Source organism: Protopterus annectens, chromosome 8.part0, assembly GCF_019279795.1.
Source record: "Protopterus annectens isolate FY-2018-M chromosome 8.part0, PAN1.0, whole genome shotgun sequence".
Classification (NCBI taxonomy): domain Eukaryota; kingdom Metazoa; phylum Chordata; order Ceratodontiformes; family Protopteridae; genus Protopterus; species Protopterus annectens.
The window spans coordinates 226130980-226156376 of record NC_056741.1 but is presented as its reverse complement, the minus strand read 5'-3'; the positions used below and the strand labels follow the sequence as shown (position 1 = coordinate 226156376).

Here is a 25397-nt window from a genome sequence, read left to right as displayed (position 1 = left end):
ACACACGCACACACACACACACACACACACACACACACACACACACACAGACACACGCATACCCACAGTCACCCTACAAGCTCTGATCCATCTATTGGAATGAGCAGTTATACATCATCAGAAGACAGTGCACATGGTTTTCTCCACATGATAAAAATAGCACTGTTGAGAAATTATTTGACTTGCTCTTCTGAGACATTTCAGTGCTGCCAATATTTCTGGGGGAACAGCACATGGCTAATTATTATTAAGGACGTCCTAAATACTGCTACATTTGTTTGTGGCTTCACCAGAAAAAAAACACTGTCCTGCAATACAGGTTGATGCCTATGTACTGCTGTAGTAGTGCAACATTCTCTTAATCACTCAAGCTGAATATACTGCTAACAGCTGTTGAGTATATGTTTCCACGGTGCATTGAGCCTTTCTGAATCCCAGGTGTGTCTTGTAGTAAGATGGCATATACATTTTCTAACAATATGTCCCACATTTCAGCTTCAGTAAAATGCATTTTAAACAACATAATTCTTTTAATACAATATTTTCCTTGATCATTTATATTACATTCTACTGATGGAGTTTTTGTGTCTTTTGATCTCTCACCTGAAAGCTGAGCATTGTCCTCCTTCCCAGCCTCCAGCTGATGAGTAATGGAGCAGGAGATCCTCAGTTCTGGGAATAAGCGTACCCCCTCAAGACTCTCAAACTCAGCTACAGGCCGTGCAAAATGGCCATCACTTGTGATAGTGATCTGAGGTGCATCAGGCTGTAGGACAATGACATAGCCTTCCACATCAGGAATGGATATACATGATTCTTCACTGAAACACCTGAAATCAGAGCCACATTAAAACAATGAATGTAAGAGTCAGATATTTTCAGTTATTCTGAAGAAAGTGAAATGATCGTTTGTAAGCCTACTGAACGATTTCTGACAAAGACTTATAAACGTCTCTCTCATTTGTGAATATACCAGTAACTCTCTGTAATTCAATCCAATTCATAAAACATTTTCTACAGTGTTTTCCTTTTGTTTTACCCAAAATTTCAGTATTCATTTTACTTTTGTTTTTCCCAAAATGTCAGCATTCATACCATGAGTCACAATCTATGTAGATGTGCTAGAATATAGAACTACTGGTGCAGATACCACCATGAAGATATTCAGAATATGTGTGATATTTTTTGTATATTTTGATGTCATATATGAACTTCTCAAGATATCTTTAATACACTAAAAATCCAGTAACCTAGATGAACCTCATTTATCAACTAGTGAATATTTGTACTGATACAGAACTTTATATTCTTCATTACTGTTATGCTTTTGAGAGTTCATTTGGCCGTTTGGGCAGTTTTCCATCTCTTTCAACTTGCTGGCTTAAATGCCTACGTTTGTACTTGCCCCCTGCCTTTCCTGTAACTTGTCTAGCCCAGGTACAGATTTGCTGTGTCCAGGACTCTTTGTAGACTTCTGAGCCCCCCAAGCCATTCTGTGTTGGGGGGAAGCCTTCTAGCTTATCAGTGGGAGTGGTAAGCATTAGGTAGCCTGTCTACCACAAGAGGAGTGGTTCCTGGCCCAGAAATTGTAGCTATTGGCTGTTTGAGCAGTTTTTTTTCCATCTCTTTCAATGTTCTGGTTTAAAAGCTGCACTTGCGCTTGTTTCCCACCTTTCCTGTAACTAGCCTAGGCCAGATAAAGAGTTGCTGCATCCAGGACTGTTGGTAAGCTTCTGAGCCCCGCAAGCCTTCTAGCTTATCAGTGGGAGTGGTAAGCACTAGGTAGCCTGTCTACCATGAGAGGAGAGGTTCTTGGCCCAGAAATTGTAGTTTATTGACCATTTGGACAGTTTGTCCATCTCTTTCAACTTTCTGGTTTAAAAGACCACATCTGCGCTTGTTTCCCATCTTTCCTGTAACTAACCTACTGGGTAGCACTAGAAAGCCTTAAACTGATACAAGCCTTCTAGCTTAGGAGAGAGACTTTGGAGTGATTAAGTATCAGTTTTCTGTACTTTCTTGCTGTACTTAACTGTTTTCTGCCTAAACACAGATTTTCTAGCATTGATTGTGATTTAAAAGCTTGTTTTTTTCACATATTGTACTTATTTGACTGCCTGCACTTTTAAAAAGTTGTTTTTTGTTTAAATAATTTAACTGTTGTAGGCTACACACTAAAGTGCGATAGCCTTTTCTGATAGTTTGTAGTAGTTTAAAACTGTTTTAAGTATATTTTTTATTGTTTTTGCCTTATTGTTTAAAAAAAACAAAAAAAAACCCCAAAAAATTCCTTGTTTCCCGCCTTTCTAAGCTAGTATAGTCCAGGTTTTCAGGCTAGTGCTGAATTCAGGACTGTGATACTAGTTTCTGAGGTTGCCCATACCTTACTTGGATAGTAGGAAGTTTCTCTGTTCACCTGTGAGAGAGGGGAGCTTTGAGCAACCTATCTGTCCCTGGAGGAGTGGTTCCAACCCAGAGGTTAGTAGTTTATTGGTCATTTTGGGCTAATTTCTATCTCTTTCATTTCCCTACTATAAAAACCATGTTTGCACGGTTTTGCACACTGGGCAGTGCTGGTTAGCAACTGTTAAATTATTCCAGGCTCTACTAAGTCTCCTTTTCAGTTTTTCCCTTGAAACTACGAGATGCAATTATACAGCCAAACTGGAAGCTAAGCTGTCTCCACCCAAGACTGGAACAGATAGTCAAGAGGAGAAGGTTAACACTTGCACCACACCTCCAGCTGCACACAGACCTACTGAAACAGCACTGGCAAAAAATACAAACAAATACACAAAATCATACTCGGAGGCTCTAAATAAAAACCTGCAAAAGCATCAGAGACCTCCAAAGCAGACACCCAAACAACTTGCACTTCCCGTCACAAACCAGTCAACACATAAAACACAAAATCAGTGTGTCGCACAATCACAGCCCTTAAGGCGAAATAACATACCTAACACACAAGTAATAGGTGACTCTATAGTCAGGCACACTGATGTGCCACTCACTAGGCTGGACAAGCAGAAGATTACTGTTAGCTGCCTGTCGGAAGCCAGAATCCGCCACATAACAAGCACTCAGGTCACTCCAGAACAAGTACAAATATGACTCTGTCATTGTTCATGTTGGTGTGAATGACCTGAGATGTACCTCCCTGGACTACACGAAAAGAGACATGGAAGAGCTCTCTGATCATGCAGCCCAGGCTGGTATGACCCTGACCCTTTGTAGCATCCTGCCCTCACCAAGAATGATACCTCAGTATAAAGAAAAAAAATTATAAATTTCAACAGTTGGATAAGCTTCTGGTGTCAATCAAAGGGGATCCAGTGTCTGTCAGCCTGGGACTACATGCTCGACAAGCCTCGTTGCATTGCAAGAGACAGCTTGCATCTGTCCCCCCTAGGCTTTCGAATACTGGCCAACACTCTTGCTGCCCCCATAGTGCCTTTTTTAGGCAAGGCTCAAAAGTCAAACCCCCCTCTGTAAATAGCACAATTAACAAAAAACTGAGGGTTATGCTACTCAATGCCAGGAGTTTAAATCTCAAAATGTACACGTTTGAAGCACTCCTCAGTATGGAGAATGTCGACATCTGTGCAGTAACTGAAACCTGGTTGAAGGCTCCAGAGAGCACCCCAGCACTACCGGGCTACAACTCATACCACACGTTTCAGCCACAGAACACGGACCGAAGCACAAAAGGAGGGGGTGTATCCATATTCATCAAGGATGCCTACACCTCCAGGTTAGTGGCGCAGCATGATACCTCTGAGATCATCCATGTGCAACTAACATCGGGCAAATCTGCAATGCAAATTGTGGCCTGCTACAGATCACCTCCATGACCCAGGTCCACCACATAGCCGGCCTTAGGCATAGGCCAACTAGGCGGCTGCCTAGGGTGCCACTCTATCAGGGGCACTTTTCCAGAATTTATTTGGTGCAGGTAGGCCAGGATGGGGGCACTGGGTGGTGTGGTGGGGGGCGCCATGGAGCCCTTTTGCCTAGGGTACCAGGTGACCTAAGGCCGCTCCTGGACCTCCACTTCACCTTTCTGGAGACACTGGAAAACATGAAGGTCCTACCGAACACCCTGATATTGGGCGATTTCAATTACCCTACCATTCACTGGGAAAACTACTTTAGTAAAAATTCCCAGGTCCAGCGCTTCCTAGAATTCATCAACTCAAATGCCCTAGATCAGCTGGTAAACTCCCCTACCAGAGGTGAAAACATATTGGACCTGGTCATCACCAACATGGGCGATGGGTGTTCCACACCGGAGGTCAACCCGTCACTGGTTAGAACAGACTATAAGCTACCACCCCCAACTAAGGAAACCACAATAAAAAAACTTTTCTAAAGCAAACTACACCTTACTTAAGCAGAGGTGGTAAGTTTCACAGCCCCCTTGCTAAAGGATAATGCTGTCCAAGATGCAGAAACCTTTACAAGTGCACTCTATGAACACCTGCAAGGATGCATGGATCATGCCATCCCTAGCAAAACCAAGACTCACTCCTCTAAGAGAAGGAAACCAGTTTGGTGGACCCCTGCAATAAACAAACTATACAATAGAAGGAGGAAACTAGTTCAGAAAAAAAAAGCAAATCCCAAGAGGGAAAAACATCCCTGATCAGTATCAGTAAGAAACTAAGGTCCCTCATGAAATCATCCAAGGCTAACTTTGAAAGATAACCACAAAGCCTTCTTTAGCTATGTTAAGAATCTAAGTGGCAACTCGCAGATATGCACTGAACTAGTGCAAAATAGCACAAAATATACTGAAACTACTGATATTGCCAACATCCTGGCAGATAGATTCAGTGCAAACCTCACCACCCTCTCACCACCAAAAGGGCCCACAACAATACTAGAAAAGTGTAGTGTCCCAAAAATCACAGACACACAGGTGAAAACAGCCCTTTCAAAAGCCAAAAACACAGCATCAATGGGACCAGATGGTGTCTCAGGCTGCGTCTTGCACAAACTACAGAATGAACTAACCCCCCACCTAAACACGCTGTTCAACCTTAGCCTCTCTACAGGCTATGTGATCATAGAATGGTGCACAGCAATGGTTATTCCTCTCCACAAAGGAGGGGCCACAACTGACCCTGGTAACTATGGCCCCATAAGCCTGACTAGCCTGGTCTGCAAGGCTATGGAGCGCATCATTATGGAACTCATTAACAAAGACATTGGGAACCTCCAAACACTTGACCCAACCCAGTTTGGCTTTGTTAAGGGCAGATCATGCCTACTAAACCTGGTTGACTTCTTCGAGACAGTCACCAAGACCATAGATGAAGGAAAGGTGGTTCACACAGCCTACCTTGACCTCGCCAAGGCTTTCAACACCATTCCCCACTCGGGTATTACAGAAAAACTCACCAGCCTGAACATAAACCCCTACATCACGAGATGGGCTGCCAACTGGCTTACAGACAGAACTCACACGGTAAGAATAGCAGGCTCCAAATCCAACTCTAAACCACTCACAAGTGGTGTCCTGCAAGACTCGGTCCTGGGACCCCTACTGTTTGGCATATACTTCTCAGAAGTACAGGCAAACACAGGAGGACTATGGCTAACCAAGTTCGCCGATGACTGCAAACTGGGAGCCATAACTGACTCTCTGGCTGACACAGACATCCTCCAAAAGGGCCTTACTGAGACGGACAGCTGGTGTCAAAAGTCATGGCCTCAAGCTAAATGTCAAAACATGCATAGTCATCCCATTTGGGAAAAACAAAACACCCACGAATTACTACATAGGTGGCAGCCCCCTTAATACAGAAGAGGTAATAAGAGATCTGGGGACCCAGGTAGATAGTAATCTCTCCTTTGACAATCATATTGCCAAAGTAGTTAGGAAATCCTTCTATGTGGCCCATCTAATTACTAAAGGGTTCGCATCTAGAAATAAAGAGGTTATAGTGCCCTCTACTCGCCACTCATTAGACCCATCATAGCGTACAATGCCCCATTTGGGATGTACCTCACAAGGCACTTCCAACAGCTGGAAAGACCACAAAAGTACCTCACCAAGAGGATTACTGGCCTCAAACATATGTCCTATGCAGCCCAACTGAAAAAACTCCGGCTGTACTCAGTGGCATATTGCTTACTCAGAGGTGATCTCTGCCTGACTTACAAAGCCATGTCCAACTCAGAATTGATGGACATGCTCCACCTAAAAAAATCCAAGTCACTGCGGGCCATATGCTCTAGTGAGATAAACCTCGCCACAACAATAAATAGAACATGCTGGAGGGATAGATTCCTGTCACAGCGACTCCCCCATGCTTTGGACAAAATTCCAAATTATATCAGGCAGAGCCCCTCACTAATACTCTTCAAGAGAAAGCTTGACGAGTGGATGGGTAACAGAAAATACACCCCTGGGATCACTTCATTGGCTCTGCTTGACAGAGGATCCGTTATTTAATCAATGGGGTGGCGAATGCCGACACACACTGGCTAGGCTTATAAATGCCCTTGGGCAGATAGCCTAGTACCTACCTATGAACCTATGAGACTGTTACAGTAATTTTTCTTCAACTATCAAGTTCCCAAAGCTATATCATTCTCTGCTCTGTTACAGCATTTAAATTTTCTTAACTTTCTGCCATAAAGTCTGGTACATCAATTTATCTTTTTCTATGAGTCCAAATTCAGGTATTGTCTACTCCTGTGGGATCAACTTTCCAACTGTTGCAGCTGACTCCATAATTTTAATTTAGTAGTTTTTTAATCAACAGTGCCCAGTCATAGCCACATTTTGCACTTTGCTCATCTTTGGCACTGCCCCTGTGGGCATTATATGAAGTAATGAGTGTTTATGTTTTACTAAGAAACTAGGATTTAAACTATGGTAACATAATTTAATAAAAAATGACACAGGAAATCAAGAAGTTGTCGCTCCAAAAGTTAAACATATCTAAAATGTTTACTTCCACTGTTATTAGTAAAATCTCCTTACAACTCAAATTATATATGTGTGACACATAAAAATGCATCTTCAACTGCATTCCTTATAAATTTAAAAATATGAGTTATCCCAATCCTCCCAGGTCATTTGGAAAAAATCACATGCCCCGTGCTACTATCAGTGGTTTATGATCCCAAACAAAATCTGACATCCATTGTTGGACTCTTACAACAAATCATGCAGGTGGTTGGCTTGAAACATAAAGAATCTGAAGCAGTACAAGCATACAAAACGCACCCTTTGATGAACATCTAAAATTAAGAATCACCACTATGAGAAAGTACCTTAGATTTAAAGCTAAAGCTTCATATGTTATATTACTCATCCCCTCCACCATTTATTAATTAATTTACCATTTCTAATGGCTCTTGTTTTTTCCCTTTTATCTGTTGATCATCTAGCATCTCCAACAAAACATGAGTACATCTGTTCTCTGGTGGTGTAGGATCACATCACAAATCCTCCAGGGTGTGAGCCTGTATGGGGAGGGCATCTTCCAACTTGACATCAGGAGGATTCTTGTGCTTTCACTGGCATCACAGCAACTGAATGTCTATGTCACTGCCCTAACTCCACCCTCTAGTAGAGACGCACACACCTGTGTCACTACAGAGGCTGCCTAATGCTCCCCCATTTCACTTGTACTCACCCATTCACATGTGAGGTAGTGGAGCTACCATAACCAGCCTGGGGACCCACATTGCACACCCTCCCCAGACCTGCTCTTTCTTTCAATGGCTTGTGAAACCTTCACCACATGCCATCAGAGGTAGCAGGCAAAATCAGCTAGGAAACAACTCCCTCCCCTCCAACAAGGATATGCATAGCCCATCCTCACTGCCAGCTTGTCAGTTGCCATACCACTAATGAAACCTAGGTTGCTTGTGTTATAGTCAGAGTTTTATCCCTCTATACAACCAGGTTGGCTCTGTCCACAGTGTCTTTAAGGCATATCAAAGTTATTTTAATTTATGTCCCCATAAATGTGGAAATATTGCTGTTGATCTTCAGATGGAAAATAATCACTACAGATTGTGATCTACTGGGATTTATATCTTGAAGATGACCCAAAAATGTCAGCATTGCAAACTGCCAAACTCTCACAGATCATCTGACAGACTTTCTAAAAATATCAATAAATTTGGATATTTTAAATGTTTTTTGGATCCCCACAACTGACCATCAATTAGTCGCAGGTTCGCTCCTCATTTACTATGTCTTCCAGCTCTTCCTTAGCCTACAGGCTAGTGAGGAGATCAAGGGACTGGGTGCAGCATCACATTGTTGTCAGACAGTGTTTTTTTCTCATTCCCTGCTAACCTTGCCCATGTAGAGTAACATGCAAGGACAGAACGTGCAAACTGACATCAGAGCTAAACCGACCCTCACTTCTGCAAGAAGTGGCACCAAGTATCAACAGTCTTAATGCTCTCCAGTTTTCCTAAGCACATGGATCATCAACATCTTTATTATATTATCAAAACTCTGCCACCCACCTACAACCCCCCCATGGATTCATATGGATCAATTTAATAATAACAATAACAATAATAATAATAATAACAATAATAATAATAACAATAACAATAATAATAATAATAATAATAATAATAATAATAATAATAATAATAATAATAATAATAATAATAATAATAATAATAATGACACTCATTTGTTAACCAGGTAGGCTGACTGGACACAAAGCAGGATGACGCAGGAGCAATGTCTGGTTAAGTGACTTGCTCAAGGCCCTTAGTAGGAATCAAAGCTTGTATCACAAGAACTACAGCTTGCAACTTTAACTTCTCCACCAACTTTTCAGACTAATCTTAGCAACCTACTTCACTGGAAGAGTTGTACAGTTTTGAAAGCATGATTTAATTCTGATATGGGTCTGTAGGGAGATGGCAACTTAGGCTCTTCCCTTTCTTTTAATATAATATAGATAACAGCTTCCCTCTAGGATTCAGGGATGACACCATCCTTCCTTATCCCCCCACCCCCAACAACCAAAAGCTACCACCACCACCTCTCTTCACTCAAGGCTCATGTCAGCCTTCCCCAGACTCAACTTGACCTACGTCCAGGGCAAATGAGGATGCTGGTGCAGCATATTACTATTGCCGGAGACTGAACCCTAACTCCTGACACCCCCACTGCTGCCTTTTGAGATCCACAGTCATGCACAACCTCCTGATTAGGCAGCTCACAGCATATGGAGGTGCCATGTTCTTAATACAGTTTATTTTAGTGAACCTACACTGCCTCCCATCCCTCTGGAGGGGTGAGGTGACATTGGCCCCTCACTTTCCAGGACCTGTAATGCTAACTGAACACGGGTCATTGGGGATTCAGTAAAGATTTTATTTTTCTGTGCTATGGGGCAGCTAATAATTCACTTGCATAGATAAACATATCAAAACAATCACTGCTAGATTGGATACTTACAAATAAACTCACCCTAAGCTACCATGCGAGTTGCATTCCAGATTTACTTAGTGACCACTACTCAACCTTTCTTCTTAGGAAACATGCTCTTACACCTAACACCACTTTCCATTACATTTGCGGCAAAAAAAATTTTCTCCACCCCTATGTTCAATTCTTTATTCCAACAATGTGACTGGTCACCTTTAAAGCACCTTCAGTTAGACCTTGCCATACAGTACTTTAATGACACATTCCCCGACATATTAAACAACCTAGCTCCCATAAGAAAAATTCATACCTCACCTAAACAGTTACCCTGGCTTACAAAAGAAACCAAATCACTACTCAAACTAAGGGACAGGGCCTGGTCCAACTACCAAAATACCAAAACAAGGAGTTCCTCACTTCTTATCGGCATTTAAGAAATCAGGGTAAGAAACAAGGAAAGCAGGACAAAAAAATTGTACTTTCTAACTTGCCAATATAAACATCAGAACAACCCCCCAAAATTTTGGCAATGTATTAACTCTCTCCTAAACCCTGGGAAACCCACAACACCAGCACCTACTAGGAACAATTCCTCAGACTGTATAGCAACACAGTTTAACACACACTTTATTAACTCTATAACCTCCATCATAAATAACAATTCCAACAAAGCCCTAACAGTACCCATCCCTACATTCTCCTCCCCCAACTCATTCCACATTAAATCCATTCAAACCAGCTATATAAAAAAGCTCCTTAACAAAGTAAAACCCAGTTCACTCACTGGTAATCACCCCCCAATGAATTTCTAAAACTTGCAGCCATCTCTGTCTCCTACCCTATTTCCATATTAATTAACCATTCCGTCAGTGAGCAGTGTCCCCCACCTCTGGAAAATCTCACATTTCATTCCCCTTCATAAAGGTGGCCCCTCAACTGACTTGTCAAACAACTGTTCTGTAACCATCCTTTCCCCCTTGCCAGAATCTTAGAAAAGTGCATTCACCAGCAGCTCATTGACTACTTCTTACAGAACAACCTTTTATCTAACTCACAACACGGTTTCCGTCCCAAGCACAGCACCAATACTGCCATCTTAGCTTTCAGCAACACTGTAAAACTTATAAAAAATGAAGGCCAGCAAGTCACATCTGTCTTTCTCAACATGTCAAAAGCATTTGACATGGCATCCCATCAAATTCTTCTTAACAAGCTAGCCACATGGATCTACTTCACATGACCGAACACCCAAATGTTCGACTTTCATATGGCCGAGACCATATGATCGAACATTTGAATGCTCAAAAATGTAAAGAAAAAAAAATAAACAACAAAAAAAAACGAAACAATGCTAGCAGGGGGACAAGCCCCCCTACCCCCTGCTATTTAAATATACCAACTCTGAGATCACACTACGTTGCTGTAAAGGGAAATCTTCCTGTTCTGTACTCTATGGAGATCCCATTCAGACTGTTCCAACTTTTAAAAGTTCGATCATATGGTCTCAGCCATATGAAAGTCGAGTTTTCAAAAGTTCGACCATCTGAAGGGGACCCAGCCACATACAACCTCAGCATGGCATCTCTAACCTGGTTTCACAGCTACCTATCAAACTGCCAACATTAACAATCTCTGTCGGAGTACCCCAAGGGTCCATTCTTGGACCCCTACTATTTATCATATTTACCAATAACCTCACTAGCTCCACTCCACTTGCCTCAATAGTACAATATGCTGATGACATCTCCCTCATCTGTTCTGCCACCACACCCCAGGATCTAGAAGTAAAAACTCAGAATGCCCTCCAAGACATTGAAAAAAATTTATCCAGTCACCAACCAATACTCAACTCAAATAAAACCAAACTTTATAATCATCGGTAACAACAAAACTAAAAATAACCCTCCTTCAATTACTATCTACTCCTCTAATGGCACAAAAATCGAACCAGTCAGACAGACAAAACTACTAGGGGTAACAATACAGGATTGTCTAAAATTCGACAAACGTATATCCCTAACAATCAAAAAGGTTCACTCCAAACTTGGCTCACTCTACATGGCTAAACCATTCCTCACCATCAATGTTAGACTAGCCACAGCCAGATCCCACCTTCTATCGACACGACTCTACTGTTCCCAAGTCCTTATCAATCAGCACAAAACAGAAACAATTTAGAAGCCTGCTATAACAAAATGGCTTAATTTGTTGCTAACCTACTCCATAAAACACATCACTGTCATGCCCTACAACAACTCAACTGGATCGAACTACCTAACCTATTATCACTTAATCAACTTACCACCATCCATAGTATCATACACAAACCCAACAATTGCCCTGCTTTCTTTGACCTGGTCCAGCTAAACTCCAAATCAAGAACCCTCAGATCATCTGACAAACAATTCCTAAAGGTAAGCAAATCTCACAACCACTATGATGACTCCCTGTACTCCAATTAAATAGCCAAAACCTGGAACTCTCTCCCACAACACATCCTGCTAAACCTAGATAGACACAAACTTAAGCAACTCCTAAAAGAACACCTTTCTGAACCCTGGCTTTGCTGCTCCTGTACTGTCCCCGGTTAACCACTTTACCTACTGTTACCTCAATCTCTCCACCTACTGTTATACAATTTAAACTCTCAAACCTTAAATTCTCAAAAAAATTCACTCTACTTGTTGCATTCAGTGTACTTGTTGCTTTTCCTTATTATGTATTAAGTCTTACATTTTCACCTTGTCTGTGTAATTGAATATTCTAACCAGCATTATTGATTTTTCAAACTAAGCCTCTGTAATGTTTTGTTCTTGCCATTTATTGTATATTTTTAACATGTCTGTTAACAATTTGCTTTGGAGCTCATCTCCTTTGTTCTCTGTTGAAAACAGGCTATCTGGCCCAGTTGGACATTACCTGGTAAACAAATGTAAATAAATAAATAATAATCTTTCCTAATCTAGTTCATAAGGTGTGCCTAGACCTATACAATGACTTGCTTCCTAAACTTCAAACTTCCCTAGGTGTACTATCGGATTTCTTCATTGCTTGTTCTTTCACAATTGCCTTGATCTCCTCTATATATAAAATGTGTAAAATTTGCTGCCTGGTCTCTATTTTAGTATGGTGTATGAAGCTGATGGAAAAGAAAAATATCACTAATGTTAATGAGCTTATCATCCAGACTTTTTTCACTGTAGAGTCTAATGAGATTTAAATGTCTGCATTATCCTATCAGTGAACCTTTGGAAGTCTCTCAGTTGCTGTCATTTGCCTAAAATCTACTCTCTACTTTATTCTGCACAATCTCAATGCTAGTGATTTCAAAGCCATTGGTATACTGTCAAAAATAAACTTTTAAATGATACATTTTTTTGAAATTGCAATTTGTTTTCAAAATATTCATGTAGGTCATCATTCATAGCTTTTATTAATACATCATGTTCATCCTCCAATAATACTGAAATGTTTTGTGACTTTCTTTTCTACTGTTAAGTACCTCTGTTCTTACTAGCCTCTTTAGAAAATTGCCAGACTACTCCATTTTAGGTTACAGTTTAATGCCTCCTTGTCTGAGAAGGAAAACCCACTTAGGACTACAGCTTTCCCAGTAATAATTTCTTATACCACTTCTGAAAATGAACTCTGTGCCACTATGGAGAATGTAGAGAATGTTCCACTATTAATTCCAAGACTACTGGTACACATTCTGATAAGAGGATAGGTCTCACAGTTTGCTGAAGTACCGTGTAAAAGTAACACTTCTCATTTATAAATAGCTTGTCCAATCTAGACCAAGTTTAATATCTTGGAGAAAAGTCAGTAAATGCCTTACTCAACAATCTTTCCTGCAAAAAAAATATGCACGTCCAAAACCCATTTGCATAGAATACAATGCAAAAATCATTCAGCTGTAGATAGTTTGACCTCTCTTAGCCCCAAGTCATCAGAAACTCTAATAAACTTCAATTAAAATATTAACCCTCCTGAAATGTGACATAATTCAATTAGATTTATTCTAGAGGAACATATATCATTCCCAAGGTAACCCACATACCACTGCAGGATTCACCCTTTGCATATCATTTTTTTTTATTTGATTATATTTCACTATATTTAAACATCAGCAGTGCTACCCCATTCATCTTGTACCAACACAGCTAGATGTAATACCAAGGTAATTACTATGTCTTGCTAGTTTTTTAAATGCTTTGGCAAGCTTAAGTGAGTTTTATGTCATGCTACCACTGGGGACTGAAATGCCTTTATACATGACAGCACCCTCTTGGTCCTCACACGATAAGTCAATCCATTTGCTTTACAGCTGTGTTACTTTAGAGAAAACATTGTCCCTGCTAACAGCTGCAACAAGGTGCAGAGAAACCACTGTAGCTATGCACTCATGCTATCTATTGGCAGGCTACCCCATCAGCAAAGCTTTCAGGGGTTTAACAGTATGAGAACAGCTTTTGTTATCCACATGTAAGCCACACTGTGGTTCAGAAAGAAAACAAATATGCTGGCTGTTCTTATAGCATGTATACTTAAAGAGAACTTAACCTGGAGAAAACAGTGCTTATATTTATAGTATGCCTGTGAGGGCTGTCCTCATGTTACAAATCGGTTTAGTCTCACTATTTGTTTGTTTGCCATACTGCTTCATTTCATTAGTTCTTCCCTGAACAAATACTTCCTGATGCACAATAGGCTGAAACTGTAACAGCAAAACGATCTAGTTTATAATAAATGTCTGTTTCTCCAGATAACACAGCCACATAAATTCAGTGTCATATTTCCAGTGCTGGTGAGTCTGAGTGGCACAAATACAATCCCAGAGTTAGGTGGTGGTGGCCCACAGAAGGTCTGTTGAAAATGTAACCTTAAACAGGTCTCTTCAACAGAGTTATGTGCATTTCTTGATATAAATGCTTAAAAAGGATGCTGTTCACTTTAGCTTATTGGTTTACATGGTGATAACTTTTTACAATGTGGAATGTTGGTATGAAATTTTCAGGATAGTCATTTTAGGAGTCCTTATGTGCTGCTGTGCATTTTTATTTGTTAAATGTCATTTTGCAGTCATTTTCATAAATTAAATTTTAGGTCTGAGCTGTACAAAATTCAGTGTCATTTATCAAATGAGGATGGTCCATACACAGACATTTTTATCATAATTGTGTTAAAAAATTATACTTCACTGGTTTTAAAGTGATAACCTCAGATGCAAGGTTTTCTTTGCAGCAGTTTTTACTTCTAGGGCCTGATTCCAGAAAATTTGCTCTCAGTCTATGTTACCACTGATACTGAGTGCAGGCTGAGATCACATCTTTTGGAATCCGGCCCCTGGTGTATGCCAATTTATATATAGGCCTTACACCAAAATAAGGCATTTACACTGAGAGCAGGTCTTTCTGAATCAGGGCAGATTTGCACTGAGATAAACCCATTTGGAATCTAGCCTCTTGTCTCTTTTCCAGTTTTCTGAAGGTATGTTCTGTTCTTTCTGATAAAGTCATTTCAGAGCTAACTGAAACACATCGTCCTATTGCAGGTCATTGCATTAGCAGTGAGAAAAAAAAGAGGAAAGTATGGCTGCGTGTGAGTCTGTAAGGGAAAGGGTTCTGTGAATAGGTTTAGCGGGTTGCAGTAATTTTCTCCCATGCCACGGAACAGATTTGATATTCCCTGCTCATTTTATAAATACAAATATATATCTTTAATATAAGCGTGTGTGCATGTGTGTCTATGTATAATATACATATATATTTTGTGTGTGTGTGTGTGTGTGTGTGTGTGTGTGTGTGTGTGTGTGTATTGATATATGGGTCTACTTCAAATAAGCGAATGCTCATTTGAACGAAACCCATATAACCGAGACTAAATTACCGAAACTCCAAAAGAACGAAATGCTACAATAACGAAATTCAAAATATCAAAAACAGCTTACTGGATAATGATCACCTTCCATAAAAAAACAAAATAAAAAAATGCCCAAATACTGCTATACCAGCATCCTACTACTAACCCTTCCTATAACTACATTACCTTAAAAAAAAAAAACAGTACAAAAAAGTATGCACATTGTTTTTGCAGGGGAGCAAGCCTCCCTGCACCCCCACACTCCCATTACTTAAATAAACCAACTCCAAGATCACACTACCTTGTGGAAAAGGGCATATGTACATCTAGTTACCTACTGCTGCAACTGACTGCAGCTCAGTAACTGTTTTTGTGTTTCTGAGTTTTGCTATTGCAAAGTTTCACTGTTTTGGAGTTTCAATTTATAATCTCGAAATACTGAAATATCGAATTTCAGTATCCCTTCACTATAAAGTCAAATTTTTAAAATCGTGAATCTCCATAACCGCAAATCCAATAATGTCGAATTCACGATTATGGTGTTCCGGTATTTGCCGTGAGATGTAGTGTGTGGATTTGGCTGGTATGTAAGGTAAGTGAGTATTTTGTTAGGATTTTAGGTATCTGAGTGTATGTGAGTGTGTTTGAAAGTTTTATGCGTGGGTTACGGTAGGCAGGTAAAAGTATGAGTGTTTAAATGTTGAAAGTGTTGGTGTTTGCATATTTGTGATGTGTGTGTGTGTGTGTGTGCAAGGGTACTGTAGAGTATCTAGTGGTGAGTTTGATGTCTTTTTCTGTTTGGTGTGATCTTGGAGTTAGTATATATAAGTAGGGGTGTGTGGTGGGCGCAACCCCCCATATGAGGGGTACAGGGGGGCTTGACCCCTGCTTATATGTAGTGTAGGTTTATTGATTTGTGCTTTGTGTTTGTATGTATTTTGTTTGTTTATTTTTGTCGTGTGGGTAGGATGGTGTATGTGCTGTATGGTGTATGGTGTGTTTATGTTCGCGATTTTGTGTTTCGTGGCTTTGGGCTTTCGGGATTTCAACCGTTTGACTATATGGTCTCAAGATACTGAAATTCGATATTTCAGTATTTTGAGATTATAAAGTGTAACTATATATATATATATATATATATATATATATATATATATATATATGTGCACTGATGACACTGCTTTTGTGGTGAAACCACTGTCTGCGTTTTTTGATTTTCTTGTTGTTCAAATAAGTGTGTAACTAATATTAATTGCCTTTTTATCTTTGTGTATATACACATACACATGTACATACAAACATATATAGCTAAATATATATATATATATATATATATATATATACACACACACACATATATATATATATATATATATATATATATATATATATATATATATATATATATATATGATTTACTATCATATTGCACCCCCTGTGTGATGTCCTCAAGACTGGACCATAAATCAGTCTTGTTTGATGCAATTATAAGACCAGATACCCCATCGAGCTCAAAAACACTTAAGAAATTCTCAAAGACAAATTACCGCCTACTAAATGATGATATAAAAAGTTTCAAAGCCACCTTGAACCCAGATAACACAGACTCCTATGCAGAGGTGTACACCAATGCCTTGCATAACTACTTAAGCAGTTGTATAGAATTCCCTGTTCCTAACCGGATTAATACCTGGTTTTCCTGATAATGTAATCCACCCGTGTGGACCCCTATACAGCAGGTTACACAAAAAGAAAGATACTAATGTCAAAGAACAAGAAGGAACTGGCTCAGCAGAGGAAGAAATCCCTCTCTAGTGTAAATAAATAAATGAGAAATCTTGTCAAGTCCTCCAAAGTTAATTATGAAGCAAATATAGCCCCCCTAACTAAGGATAATCACAAGGTATTTTTTAACTACATCTGAAATCTAAAAGGGAATACCAGCTATGCACTGAAATGGTTGTGGACGGCACCACCCATACTCAGCCTGAAGTAATAGCCAACCTGTTAACTGACAGAGTTGGGGAAAACTTCACCCCCCCTGTCCCCTCCTTTCATTCCCCAAGGTATACATGCCACCATTCCTCAGCCTATTTTCTCAAGAGAGCAGGTCATCTTGGTGCTCTCCAAGGCCAAAAACATGGCCCTAATGGGACCAGACAACATCCCACGTTGCCTTTTAAACAACTTGAAACAACTTAAAACATGACCTAGCAGCCCCACTTGGATCCTTGTTTAACCATTGCTTGCAAACTGACTATGTTCTGGTGGAATGGAGGACAGCAACACTTATCTCTCTGCACAAAGGGGGACCATCAACTGACCCTGGGAATTATAGGCCCATAAGCTTGACTAGCCTTGTCTGCAAGGCCATGGAAAGAATCATTATGGACCTTATTAACAAGGACATAGGTAATCTCCAAACTCTGGACTCAACCCATTTCAGATTTGTTAAAAGTAAATCATGCCTGTTAAGCATGGTTGACTTATTTGAGGAAGTCACCAAGGCTCTGGATGAGGGAAAGGCAGTGCATACCACCTATCTTGACCTAGCCAAGGCATTTGACACAATTCTCCACTCAAGTATTATAGAGAAACTCTCCCAATTGGGATTTAACTCCTACATTACCAAATGGGTAGCCAACTGGCTCAACAACAGGACACATACTCTCAAAATGGGTGATTTACCCTCTAGCAAAAGACCAGTCACCAGTGGCATACCACAGGTTTCTATGTTGGGCCCCTTACTGTTTGGAATTTATTTCTCAGATGTCCAGGCAAACTTGGATAGCCTGTGACTGACCAAGCTCACTGACGATTGCAAATTGGGATTAATCACTGAGTCCTCCAACAATGTGAATATATTGCAGATGGGTTATCATATGCAAATGATTGGTGCCAAAGCCACAGATTAAAACTAAATGCAAAAAATGCATTATTATTCCTTTTGGGAAAGATGACATCCCTGCTAATTACATTGTAGACAGCACTACGCTCCAAGTGTACAGTCAGTGGTATGGTATCTGGGTACTCTCGTTGATAGCAATATGAACGTTGACCATCATGTATCCATTAGTAGGGAAATCCTATGTGGCACATCTTATAAGTAAAGGCATCACATCTAGATCTAAGGATGTTATAATTTAATTATACTCAGCCCACATCAGACCAGTAATTGAGTACAGTGCTCCCGTTTGCATGTACCTTACCAAACACCTGCAACAACTGGAGAAAACACAGAGGTTTCTTAACAAGAAATTACAGGGCATTCAAAATAAGTCTTACATGGAAAGACTGAAAGTCCTTTCACTATATTCTGTTTCCTGCAAGTTGTTAAGGGATGACCTGTGCCTGGCTTACAGGGCAGTCTCTGAACTGGCCCTGATGGAACTGCTACACATTTGTAAATCAAACTGCATGAGGGTATCTCACTCCAGGTATCTTAACCTAACCTCTGACATGAGCAGGTCATGCTGGAGAGATAGATACATGTCCCAGAGACTACCATTTCTCTGGAACAATCTTCCAGTTCATGCAAAACAGAGCCCCTCCCTAACTCACTTCAAAAGCCACTTAGATCAATGGATAGCTGACTGCAAATTCACTCATGGGGTGGCACCCATGTCTCTCCTGGACAGAGGAAGTCAGTATTAGCTACCATAGACCCTTACCTCTGTAAACTTCATTCACCTAACCACTGACAATTGGGACAACCTGGGGATAAATATGGCTAGGCTTGTAAGGGCTGTAGGACTGTTAGCCTAGTAACCTTCTATGAACTTATGAACCTATGGACCTATATCTGTAATTGAAACAATTTAAAATCCAGGAATAATGAGACCAGAAGATCATGGATCATAAGCCTACAATGTACAGGATCACAGGAGAGAACAAAGTCAAACATTTGCTTACTTATTTAATAAGCAAGGGGGTGTGGTGAATCATGTTCGAATGACTAATACAACATATAATATTTTGATTAACAAATACATTACACATGATATAAGGCAGTATGCATTCCAGTAATCATTTTAGCACTATAATATGTACCTTGTGAACTATAGCTTTGGAGATAAGTAATCATAACAAAGGATTATATTTTATTTTATGATAACAAAACAAGCTGATTACTGCCAGACTGCTCATCTAGTCCTAGACAAATGACTGTCTTCCAAACAGGGTGTTACAGCTTTTTTTAAAACAATGAATAAGGCTTGGAAGCAACAAAAATGTTCTACAAAACAGCAAATGTCCAGGCACTGATTTATAGTTGTGACTGCTTAGAAAACTACCTTTGGCTGTACTTTAATAATTCCATTTGCTTCAACTAGACATACAACTGAAGGCATGTACCATGTGAGAGAATTAGCGGAGTGATGAGTTACTTGTGGTGGGAGGCTGAAATGTTCAGAAACATCTGTCTAACAGCTCTTCATTCAAAGTATCAGGAACCTGAATGCACTCATGAAAAAGGTATGGAAGCAATAAAATTCTTCAGCACTGAAAAAATGAAACCCAGAAACTCATTAAAGTTCCTGGCACTAGCTTTTGGGATCTCATTAGAAAATCACTTCCAGCTTGACATACCCATTTGCAATTCAGAAACATACTAGCCACAAAATGGTAAGACCTTATTTTTGGCTAATTTGCATTTTTCTGAATCGCAATTACTACCAAGATGTGCAGATCATGACTATCTGCATGTCGCTGTAGTAACTTGATGCTTGTGTAAGCAGTGAATTCAGCCTCCAGTCATTGTCTCACACATATAAATACATAAGCATAGACACACACACACACACTCACAGATGCACACACGCACAGACACGCACACACACACACACACACACACACACACACACACACACACACACACACACACACACACACACACACACTAACGCACACACACACAGGCACACTCACGCACACACACACAGACACACTCACGCACACACACAGAGACACACTCACGCGCACACACACATACACACACACACACACACACACACACACACAGACACACTAACGCACACAAACACAGACACACTCACGTGCACACACAGAGACACACTCACGCGCACACACACACACTCACGCGCGCAAACACACACACACTCACGCGCACACACACACACACACACACACACTCACGCACACACACACTCACGCGCACACACACACACTCACGCGCACACACACACTCACGCGCACACACACACTCACGCGCACACACACTCACGCGCACACACACACTCACGCGCACACACACACAGACACACACACACTCACGCGCACACACACACACAGACACACTCCCGCGCACACACGCACAGGCACACTCACGCGCACACACGCACAGGCACACTCGCGCGCACACACACACAGGCACACTCATGTGCACACACACACAGGCACACTCACGCGCACACACACACAGACACACTCACGCGCACACACACACAGACACACTCACGCGCACACACACACAGACACACTCACGCGCACACACACACACACAGACACACTCATGCGCGCACACACACGCACACACACACACACACACACACACACAGACACACTCACGCGCACACACACACAGCCACACTCACGCGCGCGCACACACGCAGACACACTCACGCACACACAGACACACTCACGCACACACACAGACACACTCATGCACACACACAGACACACTCACGCACACACACAGACACACTCATGCACACACACAGACACACTCACGCACACACACACAGGCACACTCACGCACACACACACACACACACACACACACACACACACACACACACACACACACACACACGTACACCCACAGTTCCTGTACCTGTTTTGCCCTCTTGTGGTTCACCCCACCCCCATAATACTTTAGTGACATTACAACACGTATGTATAAGCCATGGCATCTAAAGTATCCCCCACCTTGGATTCCCATTACAGTGTCAGTGCAGTTACATCATTTTAAGGAGTCATGCTTTTTGGTCTAGTGCTTCCCCCACTCCCATCACCCTTATGAAATATGGGCTGTTACAGCACTTACCCTTGATATCCAGTGCCCCCCCCCACTCCAAACTCCATACTACCATTGGTCCCATTACGGCACTTTAGAGCATGTTAAGTAGTTTCCACCATCTACATTATTCTGGTCTGTACCTTAGGGTACTTTATGGAGTAATCCATGGTGTCTCATGTATCTTCCCCACCTCCTGATCCCCATAATAATATATGTGCTGATATGGCACGTTGAACATTAATTCTTGGTATCTGGTTGTTCCCTCATCTCCAGCCCCCATTCTGATCTTGGTGCTGTTATGACACTTTTAAATTAAGCACTGGTGTCAGAGGTTCCCCCCCATCATATTCCTTTTCAGCAATTGAACATGGCCACTACCAGGAGGTGGTTGGGATGGCCATGATGATTTATACTGCTGAATGACTTCTTGAATTGCTCAGCTATATAGATGACTGCCTGGGGTCAGTTCCAGGAGACAGCACATGGCTAATTAGCATATGCTTCTCACCCCAGAAAGACACACTAACATTCACCACAGTTACTGAGCCAACCATTCACAGGGCTGCACTTTCGCATATTGGAGGACTACTCAGGGCTGAGGGAGGGTGTTTCCTGAATACCAAAAAGGTACCACATGGTACCTTTACGAATATCCTTTTACTCAGTCACAAATAAAGTGTTTGATGATGCCACCATACTGAGAACAGTGGCATTATTTTATGTCAGCCTGCCAGGAAAGTGTGGACCAAATGTGACCATGGCTGTCCTCTAGGATTTACTTCTATCCATGAATACTGATAAAGATATGACCAGATCCTACTCTAAAAAGGTACATACTACAATGAGTTTTGCAATCATTGGAATGCTGGAATCACTGAAATGTATTTATTTACTAAAATTTGATTACCTGTTTGCTCTAGCTGGAATGACTTCATTTTCAGGAGAAACAAGGGGAGATCAGCTCTACCAAGTTAAAAGTCATTACGTTGCAATTTAAAAAACAAACGTATAAAAAATCAGGAGCACTCACTTTCAAAGATAATGACAGAAAGTATGATACTGCATGTTTCAAAAACTACAAATCCTGTTGAGGCATACTGTGTATTAACCAATAATTATTGCTGGCAGTCGTTTACAACAATGTATAGTAATATGTATAATGTTACATAACATAGATATGGAAATGGCACTAAAGTATTAACAGCATGCTGTAAACAACACATCTGATCAAAACATTTTATGGAGTCTAATGACCTATGTCAGAACATTAGGACAGGAAGAGAGACAGACATGGGAGGGGTGCAATTTGAGAAAGTGATATAAGCTACGTGGTTCAGGGAGGTAACTATTCAGAAATGCATATCAGGGCAAAACGTATGGATACAAGACAACAGGGATCCTGCTGCAGTAATAATCAGTGTTGTTAGAAATGGACCAAAAATGCACTGCACATAGAGTGTGTGCTTTTGCAATTTTTTTGGGGGGGGAGCAGATTAGCCTCCCAGGACTTTTATTTCCACAGTGCTATTTTTTACCCCTTTCAAGTGTTATAGCTTCTGGCTAACCTTATCCTTTACACTGCAAATATGCAATAATTAGGTAAGGAAAGCAGCAATAACAGCCACCATGATGTTATATGTCTTATTTATTTATTTATTTATTTGCTATGTAGACCAGAATCTTCTTCAGTGTTTACCACTGTGTGACATCCTGCATATAAATGGCTAACTTACCTTTCTGCTTCAGGGATTTCCAAAAGGGTCTCATAAATCGTGAGATCTAGTTCATGTTTAAAGGATTATTAGTAGTATCTGATGAGTATGTGCAGTGCAAAAGCTCCATTCTAACCTCATGCAACAATGCATGGAGTAGTGTCACTTGATGAGTAGCCAAAATGGGCATACAGACAGCTATATGAAAGAGATGAAATTATGTTCACATAATTTCAGGTTAAGAAAATACCATCTGATCTATTTTTTTTTTTTATTTAGAAAGAATAAAAACACAAGATCCATTAATAAAGGTGTGAACTGTCGGTGAGAATTTGATATCTCCTCAAGCCTCATTAAAGTGTATTTGCCATTATTATTCAATGCTTATTTTCTTTGCACAAAAACAATGACATAACTTCATACCTTTGTGTGTACACAATAACATTACATTGTTAATGTGCACTGCTTTATTCATATGCAGCACAAACACAGTCAGAGTGGCACATATAAACAGACAGAACACTAGTGGTTTACATTAAATTCTTGCTGGCATCCAAATATCTAAATTAGATTCTACAGTGATGCATTAATGCTTTGTACTTACTGCAGCTTGCAGGTCTCGCTATCTCATATGGTATTTCTGTCTTTTTTAATTTCTTCAAGTCTTTTGGGTTTCTAATACCATGATGGGAATGTACCCCATTACTAACTCAAAGTACGATTAAAGTTCATGAAATTAGTATTGCTTCAATCTTTGATGTCATCCAAAAGTGCTCTTCGGAGCACCTGCAATGCGCCCAGTAATGACTTCTTCTGCAATTCATACGAATCTACATGGATTGGTGACGTATCTAAATATGATTGTAAATTATGGTACAGTAAGTTTCTGCCTGTTTTTTTTCTTCACTAACCCCTAGTTTAACTGTTATGTTTGGGTGGCAGCAGTCTTTTGAGATGTGTTAATCTCTGTTCCTAACTTGTAATGACATGCTGGCATAAAAAGTATGCTCTAATTGCAGTTGTCATCACCTTGAATTGTGAATGTTAGTGCCAGTGTATTCATCATAAAGTATAACTTAGCATAATTCCCCAGAGTCAATGAAACGTTAAAAAAATGAAAAAACAGTGCTAAAAGTTGTAAACCTTCAGTAAGGTTTTGCCTGAGCCTTACTGCTGTGAACAAGTAAATGATGGATTCTCAGTCACATTTTTCTATCAGGTATTAAGCAGTGACATCTGAAGTGATTTCATTTATTGCGCTTGTAATATGGCTATCGATAATGAATAACTAATTACTAGCAACTGGAAATGGTGGCACTTGAAATATAAAGGATTTCCTTGAGCTGAAGATCATAGATTTAATGACAAGGTTAGAAAACTGAAAACACACACACACACACACATATATATATATATATATATATATATATATATATATATATATATATATATCAACACACACACACACACACACACACACACACACACACACACACACACACACACACACACACACACACACACAGAGGCTGGTCTTGTGTATGTTTAAAAAATGCAGCTAAATCATTGGGTTTATGAATGTCTGAATTTGTTCAAACTGTTGCGGTCAGCCAAAAAAAAAAAAAAGCAGAAATTGTGTAAAAATGTCACACATTTGATGCCACTAAAAGTGGCCAGCAAGCATTGTTAGTACTAGGGCATACATGGGCTGTTTAGGCTGCCAAAGCTGAACTAAGCTATGTATATTCCAGAAAAGGTGATGCACTAAAGGAGGCTTAGTGAACTTTTGGTGGACTAACAGGCTGTTGTAATAAAATTCACATGCTAGGTAAAAAAAGGATAGGGAAAAAGTATGGGACGTTAACAAGTGCTAGGCACTAGTGACAGTAAAACAATTTGGCAACATGTATTTATTATATTTAATTTTATCATTAAACGGTAACTGCTTTTAACTTGGGTATCTTGACATAAACCATATGTGAGAATTTGGAGGCAGATTTGGAGCCATCTTACTGTACTGCATGAGGAAGGTTAAAAGACCAGTGTTAAATACTTTGCAAACAAATGTGACACTTATTAACTGCAAACAAAATTAATTTTTAGACCTGCTTTTAAGAACTTGTAACAGTTCAGTCCATTAAAATACAAATCTGTATGCATGAAAATGTGACTGGAGCAGACTCGATTGATTAAGCCAACCATCCAAAGCTATTAAAATTAGTGCAGTTTTAGGGCAATAGTAGTTTGCTAGGACCACTGAAGTTGCTTGTTTGCTCAGATGCATTATTAAACATCAATGAATATATTAATGGCACTCAAAGTTGTGAACTTTTATTTTATTTTGTGGAAACCATCTAAAGTTAAAGGA

General features: G+C 40.2%; 1 protein-coding gene across 3 annotated transcripts in view; it reads right to left on the bottom strand.

The window, feature by feature from the left end:
• CLSTN3 (calsyntenin 3) overlaps nucleotides 1-25397 on the bottom strand; it is a 1069180-nt gene that overhangs the window by 123465 nt on the left and 920318 nt on the right. For all 3 annotated transcript variants that reach the window (XM_044079705.1, XM_044079706.1, XM_044079707.1), the window contains exon 13: nucleotides 604-830. In XM_044079705.1, the coding sequence (XP_043935640.1) occupies nucleotides 604-830 (227 nt within the window). The remainder of the gene's footprint in view (nucleotides 1-603; nucleotides 831-25397) is intronic.